A 12,022-nucleotide genomic window follows, 5' to 3' on the forward strand; every position below is an offset into this window, starting at 1 on the left:
ACTATCCCCAGGCAGAGTTTTCATGCTACCCAAAGCAGTCTTGGCAGTTATAAAGATCCTTCAATAATCTGTCAAAAACTGACATCACTGTGTAAAGAGCTGTTCATTTCTATATCTCATTTTGGATTGATGTACGTGCACTTTTATATCCTTCAGTTCGATATAACATTTGGCCTTTCATGTTCTCAGTTTAAGCTACAGGGAATTCAAAGCTATTTCAAAGCGTAATTATATCAATCTGCATATAAAAGGCTCTATGTCCTACAGAGGGTTCGATGGAAAAGCAAACTCTTTCAAAGAAGAAAATTAGAAGTAATTCCCACAACTAAAATTCACAAAAGTTAATACATTTTTCATCTGATGAGAACAGTTTTATTTTTTTTAAGCCAATAGAAGTCTAATCAAGAAAGTGATGGGGACTTTTGTGTGAGGTAGGGAGGAGACGAGGAAGAAAGGAGAGCAGAAAATTGGAGAGGAAGGCAAAGAAACGATGCATGTACATTATACATATTGTTCGATTATACACATCACATCAGAAAACATCAAGAATTCATATTGCTGTGGCAGACAATAGGATTCTCACTTCCATATTGTATTAGTTATCTATTGCCGCATAACAATATATTCCAAATTCAAATTCGTATGATTCAAAATTCTTAGTGCACTTTAACTGGGTGTCTCTGACTAAGGTCTCTTCTGGGACTGCACTCCAGATGTTGGCAGAAGCTCTGGTCTCCTTTGAAGATGCCGCCTGGGGAAGGGAGTCTGCTTCAGGGCTCACTCATGTGTTTGTTGAGAGGCCTTGATCTCGTGCCACGTGGGTGTCACCACAGAGCTGCCTCCAGATCTCTGCAAGCAATCCAAAAGAGAATGAGAGCGTGTATAAGAAGCTTCCCAAGATGGAAAACATAACCTTTTCATAACTTAACATCAGGACCGCATTCTGTTTCATAGAAGTGGGTTCCGTATCTCAACAAGCTTCAAGGGAAGGGGGGTACTCAAGCGTTTAATACCAGGATATGGAAATCACGATGGGCCATTCCAGGGGCTGCCTACCCTGTGTATGTACATCCATGTGAAGTTACTTTGGGCACTTTTTTTATATTACCAAAGACTTTTCAAAATAGAAGTCCTGTGAATATGGTTTCAACCTGAAAGTAAATGTGACTACACGAATTTATTTTTTCCAAATATTTGCTCTCCAAATATGATCTTAGTAGTTTTCAAATGTTTCATAACTTGAAAATCGCAAGTACAGTTGCTTCAATCTTTAAAGTGACCCTTTTTGATTTTTTTTTAAATCATAGCATAAGGAACATTTTTTTAAAAAACCTCCCAAACAAAATTCTGTAAATTCTGGAGCTAGCAAAATACTTAGCACCGAAGTTATGGAGCATATGGTTATCCTCGTCCCAAACAGTAAAATGCGTCTGTCTGTGCCAGCTCTTAATTACCGGCTCATTAACACTCAGGTGCCAATTGCTGGTGGCAAAGGCAATACCCAAATGGCCTAGTGTCTGTCATGCACAGTGTAATTACATTGACCTCAAGTCCTAAAGCTTGCAAGTTGCCTGATACTATTTGGACACTAATTTCAGGCACTATTCAAAGTAGAATGATATGGTAAACAAACCAATGTAATAAGAGAAAAGCACTATGAGGTTTCAAGTTATTTTTTTCATATGAAACTGTAAACTTAAAGACAGTCGACTGTTCTGTTACATACAAGGACACATAGGACATGTTTGGTTTTAACATTACTGATCTAAAATTTTGTTAGATCTCAAGATAATGATAAAGTTGTTACAAGCCAAAAGCGAAAACTAAGTTGTTGTAATGGTCACATTTGGGAAAATAGAAATTCCATATCATAGTTTATGATCTCATTTATTGATATGTAATGGGAGCATTATTTATATCTTACATTTAAATTATGAATTCCCAGGGGGGCCTGGGGGGCCCAATCGGTTAAGCGTCTGACTTCGACTCAGATAATGTTCTCACGGTTCATGAGTTCGAACCTCACGTTGGGCTCTGTGCTGACAGCTTAGAGCTGGAGCCTGCTTCGGATTCTGCGTCTCCCTCTCTCTCTGCCCCTCCCCACTCTCACTCTGTCTCTCTCCCTCAAAAATAAATAAACATTAAAAAAATTTAAATATTAATTTAAATGTGACCAAATGTAAAGCAAATCTATATAATCCTAGCAACCAATAAATATGTACTTCCAGCAAGAATTACACCATCTCTTAATAATCTAAGAGCAGATTTCTTCATCACTTTCTGTTTAAGACTTTGCTATTATGTGCAAAGCTTATTTTTAAGGTTCCAGTTGAAAAGAGAGAAGGGATGAATTCATGCACGAAACTTAACTTTTTATAAAACTTCACAGAAACGAAAAGAACATTTTATATGGAAAAATCTACAAGAACCGTTAAAAGACAAAAAAACAAAACAAAATAAAACAAAACACCCACCACCAACAACAACAGTGAGAAAACAACCGTAACAATATTTTGGAAGTTTGGAAGTGGACCACCAAAATGTTATCGACTCACTAGTTTTGAAAATGTTTAATTTTGAGCTGAAAGTTAAGAGTTTAAAGAAAAAAAATCTGATTTATCCCACAGAATATTCCAAAGTCTCAGGAATTAATAGAACAAATTAGTTCTGAAGTGGGAGTGAATATAAAAATAAAAAGAAGGATCAAAAATGTCATTGAGAGGCAATTAGACTCCCAGGTTTCCCTCATCCACTGTGCATAAGTAGGTGATCAATTATCCCCTCTGGTTAGAAGACAGGAGATTTATTCTCGAAGGAGGTTAAAACAGAGGTGTCTACATCAGAAGACAGCAGGTACAGTTTAATGTGAGATCATCATACCCAGAAAACTTAGGATTTTGAGTATTCCAGACATCTTTCCCCAATTAACTTTCAGAATGCATGTGCCCAGGCAGAAGACCCAAAAATACTTCCCTGAATATCTCTAACTAGCCTAAGAAGAAAAATACACTGAACATATTTACGCTGGGGTTTCCTTAACTAAATGATCCAGCAAGATCACCCTATAGACAAACATATTCAACAAGCTTTCCACGCAAAACAGTTTTACCTTCAGCAATTTTGAATACTGTTTTTTTTTTTAAATAATTTATTGTCAAGTTAGTTAACATATAGCATAGTCTTGGCTTCAGGAGTAGATTCCCGTGAATCATCACTTATGTACAATACCCAGTGCTCATCCCAACAAGTGCCCTCCTCAATGCCCATCAACCACTTTCCTTTCTCCCCCAACACCCATCACCCTCAGTTTGTTCTCTGTATTTAAGAGTCTCTTCTGTTTTGCCTCCCTCTCTGTTTGTAACTTATCTTCCTGCTCTTTTTTTTTTTTTATGTTTATTTATTTTTGAGAAAGAGAGTGAGCAGGGGAGGGGCAAAGAGAGAGGGAGACAAAGGATCTGAAGCGGGCTCTGTGCTGACGGCAGAAAGCCCCATGGGGGGCTCAAACCCAAGGACTGTGAAATTATCACCAGAAGCTCAACAGACTGAGCCACCCAGGAGCCCCTAGAGTACTGTTCTTAATTATGGGTACACAGCTAAGTGTAAATGTCACCAGACATCTGCAAAAAATCCCTACCATAATTCCTGGAAAGAGATATTATTCAGGGAAAATGAAATGCAATATAAACTATCATCACTATTTTCAGATGAATAAGAGAAAATATTGAATACATGAAAAGAGTTCAAAATACCTTAAAAAAGAATTTTGGGAAAACATGAAGAACTTTTATACTTAAAATAATAATAAAATAATGAAGTTAAAAACTCAGTAGAAGGTTGGAAGATAAACATAAGAAAATCACTGAGAAAGTAGATTAAAAAACTGTAGAAAGTAGGGAAGAAAACATGAAGAATATTGGTAGGTCAGTAAAGGAGGTTCTATATTCAAATAATAAAGGATAAAAAAGATGAGAAAAATGGAAGAAATGATGAAAGCAATAATTCAAAAAAAAAATCCAAAACTTGAAAGGCTTGGGTTTAAAGATTGAAGAAACTTAATAAGTGTCTGCAGTTCAGATGGAAACAGATCCACATCAAATTACATGATATTATGAAATTTCAGAACTTGATGACAAATAGACCCTCCCATAAGAATCCCATAGGAGGTGGGGGACCTATGTTCATAAAAAGTTTAGTTTAGTTTTACTTTGGAAAATGTTCTACTTTAAAAAACAATATAGAAAACCTTTCAAAGAATCAAAGCTTAATATCTGACAAATTTGGTTTGAATCTAGTGACCAAGACCTACATCCTTCAAGGGGTCTCAGGGATTTTGGTCCTCTGAAACAGCCTACTGTTCATTCTTGCAGTATGACCAAAATTAAGCCCAATATATGTGTTGTCTTGACATCTGGCATAACCAGGAAGACTTGAAATAACCTAACTCCAAGTTTCTCTCTCCATTCTGCTCCCAAAGATAATATTCCCTAGCAGGACAACCCTACTGGCCAAAGGGCTCAGGTGAAGCCTATCCTATCTCATCAGAATCAGGGAGCACCTTACCCTCTTGATGCTACAAAGACTTGCCTCCATGACCCCTGGTTGTTCACTCTGTTTCTGAGTGCAGCCCTGTGAGGCCTTGTGCAGGATCCTTCCTGCCACCTTCCACCCCAGGGTTGTGATTATATGAGACTAACAAATTGCTGTTGGTCTATTCTGTCCTATGTCAGGTGCTACATAGTCTCCAACTCCATTCTGGAGCAGAAATTTTCCCCTCACCAATGGAGTGATTAGGAGGCAAGTTAAACAACCCTAAACAAGATGATCCAACAATGACCCAGTCAGCTTGAATTAACTGCTCTTGGATAACTTAAATGGTTTCATGATACAGGGAAGGCTGCCTGGGACTAAACTGCTTGTTACTGGTGGACTTGCACTTCGGCCTACTGGACCCTGTGTTGTCTTTAGCAGGTATTTCCCTCCCTTTCCACCCCAAAATGCTCTTGTTCTAAAGAAGAGAATTGTGGTTAATTCCCTATACCTCAGCATGATGTTTTGTCAGTTTTAGTCTACATTTGGCAGGTGTCTCTAGGACCTCTGCCTGTAAAAGCAGTGATAACACAGCACCATACCTGGTCTTCTGGTTCTTCAGCTCTAATTACCAAGGAATAAGCTAGAGCTCTCTGGTCACTGGATCTAACTTGGGAATCATTACTAGCTGCTTGGACAGCCATCTGGACGTTACTGTGATTGCACACCATCAGAGGGATTCCAGGGATGGCTCATTATGTGGTTCGTGGAAAAGAAGGACATCACTACCCTACAGAAGATTAATCATGGGACCTAAGTCACTTAATAAGTCACTTAATAAGAGTCGTTCAGGCAATGGCAGCTACCTTGCCCATTTCTTGTGCTACTGTTTCCCATGCTGTTATCCCAAGTATTTTCCTGATCTCCAAGTATAGGTATACATGTCTGGCAACCCATGGACCAGGCACTGATGAAAAAAAAAAAAAAGGAAGAAGAAGAAGAAGAAGAAGAAGAAGAAGAAGAAGAAGAAGAAGAAGAAGAAGGAGAAGGAGAGGAGGAAGGAGAAGAAGAAGGGGAAGGGGAAAGAGCATTGGCTACCAGTTCCTCCCCAAACAATGGAGGAGGTAACACAACTGCCATCTCAATGAAAAGGCCCTACCAGGGATGCCTGGGTGGCTCAGTTAGGCATATGACTTTGGCTCAGGTCATGATCTCACAGTTTGTAGCATTGGGTCTGTGCTGATAGCTCAGAGCCTGGAGCCTGCTTTGGATTCTGTGTCTCCCTCACTTTCTGCCCCTCCCCTGTTTGTGCTCTGTCTCTTTCAAAAATAAATAAGCATTAAAAATTAAAAAAAAAAAATAAGACAAAAGTCCATAGACAATGTGCCTGGGCTTGTCTTAGTGCTGCTGGCTACTAGCATGCCAAAGGGCTAACTTTCTAATCATAGGGCTTGACTGCATGACTAGCACCATAGACAGGAGGATTTTACTAGAGGTGAACCCTGACCTTGGGAACATCGCTTAACCCTGGAAAAGGAGATAGCTGTCTACAGGAGTTGCTGGGCTGCCAGGTTTTTCTCCTCCCCTATGCAGAAGGTCTGCACCAGGTTGTAAGTTTCCTGTGGACTTCTGATAAAGGAAACTGCTCTCCTTGGCCTTGCACTATATACCATTAGAGTGGTAGTTCTTGGCCACACACTGAGCTCTTCTGAAAACGGTCTCTCACAGCCCCCTGCACATCTATTCCTCCATACCAAGCCAACCATTATGCCTTGGGTCGTGGAGCTAACATGCTCCATGCTTTGCACGGCTCACAAGCTTTGCACAGTTATCAAACCTTCCGTTCTACAAGCTGGAGTCAAATCTGACCCTCTGACATATCCCATCTGCAGGGTGGTGTAGCCCCACCTCTCCTCAGTTCCTTGACACATGACATGGTGGTAGAGGAGATCAACCCTCTCCTAGACCCCTTAGCCACATGGAGAGCCCCTTCAGAGCAATTGAGTGAAAAATTAAAGGGAGTTTATATACTTTATGGGCCATATTGCCACTCTTCTCATATATGATGGAACTTGGTGGAATGTTGCTGGGTTTCATTCTTTATTCAGGATGTCCTTGTAAAACAACAGGATCTAAGGGTCAGTCATACATCAGGTAGTCATCTTAGCACCACATACCCTGGACAGCAAATGGCTCCATACGTACATATTCATAAACTCTTGGTGTATTACATAAGAATTGCTTCCTTTGAGGTAAAGCACTCTGGGAACCGCTTGTCTAACAGAGACCCAAAATATAAATCAAGGTAACAGATGTCACTACCTATACTAAAGCCACAATTCAAGGCTTTGCCGGTATACTCTTCATCCCCTTTGGAACTTCAGAGATTATTGATAGTGGCCAAGGCATTCATTTCACTTCTCAAAACAGGCAATGTTGGACTCTTGAAGAAGACATTCAATACAACTTCCATGCCCTCTATAGACCTAATGGCCCCTTCAAAGAATTCCAAATAGAGCAAATAACCCCCCGTGATTGCCACAGATATGGTTTAGTCTCAATCCACATGCCATGGGGACATGCAGTCCCTGTACTAATGCCACCATCTTCCTTAATTTCTTTGATTGGTCATAAAGGGAAGACCTCTAAAGTTCCTGTTTTTGAAGGTCACCTCGCTATGTGGCCCTCTGTGTTGGGGGGCCCGTAGCTGATGTATTAAATTAAAAATATGCAGTTTATGATCTGCTGAATGAGGAGGCATAAGTCATCCATACACGTTTGGCAGATAGCTCCCTCAGCATCTGAGCTCCCACTTTGGGGAAGTAAAACCCAGGATTATTTTTTATCAATAACACAGTGTCAATACACTCACACAAAGGAAATAAAATCACAAGGTTTAGTAGTTACAAATCTCAGGGTGGGGGGCAAAGAGCTAGGGAAAAGGCAGTCCCCTGTCCCAGGCCATGAGTAAGGAGACAGAGAGCAGGGTAGTAAGCACCTGGAAGGTGGTTGGGGTGGAGATCACTAACTTTTCACTGGCTTGATTCTAAGTGGTTGTTCTAAAAGGTGCCCTGGGAAAAGCAAAGCAGGAACTTTTGACGGGAATCCTAAGCTCAGGTCCTTATCTAAATGTCCAGACTCTGGGTCTATGCAGGGTTATCATACTGTGGAATGCTTAGGCAGCAACTCAAAACAGTTCTTTTTCTCATCACACTGCCTCTTCCTCCAGGTCAAGTGCCTACTTCATGTGTTGGAGAGGTACTTCTCTTACCCAGAAATCTCAGTTCATCACCAAGATAAAAATTGATGTCAAGACATCGGGGAGTCAATTTGATATGAGGACTAAAATTAAAGCTCAATATTATGTGGTGCCTTGACACCTGGCCTATCTTAGAGTGCCTTGAATGGTCTAATCTTACCTCCCTCATTCCCCTCTGGAAAAGGAGATCCAAAGAGCCGAACAGCTCTGCTGGACAGAGGAACCAGGCCCAGTTCATTCTTAAGTAGTGAGGTTTCATTTCCCTGCTAGCTCCACTGAATTCTCCCTGGTCACATCCTCCAGCAGGAACCAGAGAGAATCCCTCCCTCTTGATACCAAAAGAAAGCCTGCCTCTCACGGCCCCTGGTAGTGTCGCCCTGTGTTTCGTGTGATATCCTTCTTCCCCAGCCTGTGAAAATACATGACTCATAAATTGTTGTCAATTTCATCTGTCTGTCCAGTGTCAGATGTTGTATGTTCTCTGTCCCCATAACTCTAGGATGGAAATCTCTTCCTCTCCAACAGGGTGAATAGTGGATGACTAAAACCACCCTTTACCTAATTTCTTCTTTTTCTTTCAGTATTTCACTAAATTAGTTGAAGTTAGTTGACGATGATTTTATAAAGTCCAGTTATTCAGACCTATTCTTGGTGAAGCAGCAGTTGCTATATGGGATTTCTCTGGGAGATGTACTCATATTTGTTTGACTTTAGTTTTGCTTATTCACTGCCAACATAGCATGTTGTTAAGAGGAATAAAAATGCATATGTTAAAACAACATTTTATTCTAAATATAAACCATAAAAGGACAGTCAAAACTGTCTAGTTCTTTAGGCCACATTTCATGGTGCCTTATACATGAGAACCATCCTTAGAAATGAGCATGTGGCATAGGGGGAGCATTGAAATTTAAAAATATGAAGTGGAGTTCTAGATGCTATAACTTATTTTTGTATTTTTTAAATATAGTTACTTCTAGGATTTCAAGTTAAAATAAGACACAGGGACTAGAAATGCAGCCTGGAACAGGTGAAGAATTCAGTCAAGAGATAGGGTTCAGGCGTTAAGTTCATGGTTATGCTCTGCCATCATCTGGTCTATATTGGTCTCATTTTCTTCATAAGTAGGTTAAGGACCAGAATATTTTCAAAGACTTGCTCTGCACTAAAAGCCTATTATTCTGTGGGGCCCACTTAAAAAGAAATAAAACATAGAAAATAACATTCATTGCTGATAGTAGTTGATGAATAAAGGTCAAGCACCACGAAGGTGTTTTGATTTAAAAAAAAAAATCTGCTGAAAATGTTAGTTGAACTTAGATGGAAAGGAAATATAAATAAATAGATTTTATGATTCGTATAACTTTATTTTTATTTATGTATCTTCCTCTTCATTATGTAGTATCATGCATGTGTCGCAAAAAGAGTGAGAGGGTTTTTGACTTAATCTGCATCCTTTTTAAATTAGTCAAGACCCCTTTTGGCATATACACTAGCCAAAGTTGCACAGGGAAAAAAAAGAAAACCTTTAAAAATATTTCTAATTTACATATTACATATGTATTACATATTACATATGTAATTATTTCTACATAAACATAATGAAAAAATTCAGGTTAGGAGACATAATTTAAATGATTCTAGTTATATTACTACATGGAGAATAAACTAGAATACAGTAGAGAGACTACTTTTGATATAAGGATAAAAATCTAAAATTTTATGGTATGTTTAAATATAACTCAGTTCAATTTCCACTTGGATAGCAAGCATAGCAAAAAATTGAATGATAAAAGGAAATTAGCAAACCCTGCTACAAATAAGATTACCTTCCTCACAAAGCTTTTACTTTCTTTTATGTTGCCTTATTTAAGTACAGCATGATCCACTCAGGTGCACACAAAACCCCCGTCATAGTTACTTCTCCCTCTCCTTCATCAGTCAGGGAGCAAGTATAATGTTTTCTGAAATGTCTCCCAGTTGTGTCCTTCTTCTTCCATTTTTACTAGTCCAGACTGAAAGTTAATTGTGCTCACTTGCTTCTTAGCTAAATATTTACAATAGATCTCTGTTATCCCAAATTCTTTTTTTTTCTGTTTTTTTTTTTTTTTTAATTTATTTTGAGAGAGAGAGAGAGAGAGAGAGAGAGAGCTGCATGAACAAGGAAGGGGCACAGGGAGAGAGAATCTAAGGCAGGGCCCATGCTCAGCACAGAGCCGGAGGTGGAGCTTAATCTTATGACGCTGGGATCGTGACCTGAAACAAAATCAGGAGTCAGTCGCTTAACCCACTGGCCCCCCTTGCCGCCCCATTTTTCTTGTTTTTAATGTTATGAATTATCTCATAACATTATCTAAATTAGTAATGCTTTTACATTATGTGCAGCATTTATTTTTATCTTTTCATTATTATTATATCTAATACTGGAATAGACTCTTCTAGAGTGCCAAAGGAAGTATTACATTTAAACTAAAACTGTGCTTCATATGTAAACTTTAAAAATACTAATAGGGGCGCCTGGGTGGCTCAGTTGGTTAAGCGTCCGACTTCGACTCAGGTCACGATCTTGCGGTCCCTGAGTTCGAGCCCCGCATCGGGCTCTGGGCTTATGGCTCGGAGCCTGGAGCCTGCTTCCGATTCTGTGTCTCCCTCTCTCTCTCTGCCCTTCCCCTGTTCATGCTCTGTCTCTCTCTGTCTCAAAAATAAATAAACGTTAATTTTTTTTTAAATAAAAATACTAATATACTTTGTTCACTTCACCCAACTGATGGGCGATTGAAAACACTCTTCCCACCTCAGCAGCAATACTCTTGACTAATAATCAGTGTTGTAAACTTGCCATGTAGCTTTATGAAATGTTATGCCAGTGTCACCTGATTCTGCATGATCTGTTCACAGTATTCCCAGTTTCTCCCCTGTACTGGTCCGTATAATTGCAAATGCATTTTCTTAAGATGATTGAGACACCTTTGAACCCAGTAATATTTGCACACATTGTCATGTAAATCCATACATCCTTGTCAGAGAAGCAAGGCACACAAAGCAAGCATCTACAGAGGCATCCCAATGAGATAGCTTGGTATTCTTAGATTTTAAAATAAAATTTATATATCCTTTCTGTGTTTTACTCCTTTCTAGGGTATACCAGGTCACTTCACCTCATTCTTTATTGTATTTTAACTAGAAATACTCAACCATCTTTTATTTTCATTACTTTTCTCCTTGTTTTAACTTATATATGTATACGACCACATGAGCTTTGAAAATCATAACTGCTTCTCAGTCTTTTAAAACTTACTGGAGAATGAAGGAAGACAATGGTTATATTCTCTTTCCTTCTTTTTGGCCTCACATTTCTTACTTTCTCTCTCTAACTCAACTTTACTTGGTACATTTTATTATAAACATTGTGTTGTTTCTTTGTGGTCTTTGTCACCCGGTATAAAATAAGGGTTCTTATCAGAGAGTGTCAAAAGAAATTGACTATTGATTGCTCACCAGTGGAAAAGCCCATGGTAGGAGCGCCTGGGTGGCTCGGTCGGTTGAGTGTCCGACTTTGGCTCAAGTCGTGATCTCGAGGTTCGTGAGTTCGAGCCCCGCATTGGTCTCTGTGCTGACAGTTCAGAGCCTGGAGTCTGCTTTGGATTCTGTGTCTCCCTCTCTCTTGCGCCATCCCTGCTCATAGTCTCTCTCTCTCCCTCTCTCTCTCTCTGTCTCTCAAAAAACAAATAAACATTAGAAAAAAATTAAAACAAACAAAAATAAAACCAGAAAAGTCCATGGTAGCTTGTTGAAGATCAACCAGGTTTTCTGATAGTCTAAATATTAATTAATAAAGGGGCACAGAATGTGTGTGTTTGCATATAGGATGATTCCCTTCATGTATTCCTCCATGAGTCTCCTTTGTGTTGCTTAATACCTCTCTCCATCACACACACACACACACATCAATTTTGAGAAAAATGTATTGCCAGAAAACCTTGAAGTTGGCCATTCTCTCCATTGTTAATTAGGAAACACAACTAAGAATATAAACACTCTCACACTATGAGGATACAATTCAGTTTCAGGCTTATGCAATTCACCACACCAACGCTTGTTTTCTTCGTTTTTTTCATGATTAAAAGAAGAGTCACTCACAATGATAAAGGGAAAAAGAGGATGGTGACTGTGTTCCAAATTAGATAATTGCAACATTCATTAAATGCTTCTTACGCCCAGGCAGACTGGTTGAGC

At 39.2% G+C, this 12,022-nt stretch overlaps 1 protein-coding gene across 1 annotated transcript in view; it reads right to left on the reverse strand.

Annotated features, from left to right (window-relative positions):
* Positions 1–349: 349 nt before the first annotated feature.
* The window catches only part of PCDH10 (protocadherin 10), a 62,895-nt gene continuing 51,222 nt past the window's right edge, over positions 350–12,022 (reverse strand). Inside the window, exon 5 of the mRNA XM_058721374.1 lies at positions 350–849. Coding sequence (XP_058577357.1) covers positions 782–849 — 68 coding nt within the window. The 3' untranslated portion in view covers positions 350–781. The remainder of the gene's footprint in view (positions 850–12,022) is intronic.

Source organism: Neofelis nebulosa, chromosome 3 (genome assembly GCF_028018385.1).
Source record: "Neofelis nebulosa isolate mNeoNeb1 chromosome 3, mNeoNeb1.pri, whole genome shotgun sequence".
NCBI lineage: Eukaryota > Metazoa > Chordata > Mammalia > Carnivora > Felidae > Neofelis > Neofelis nebulosa.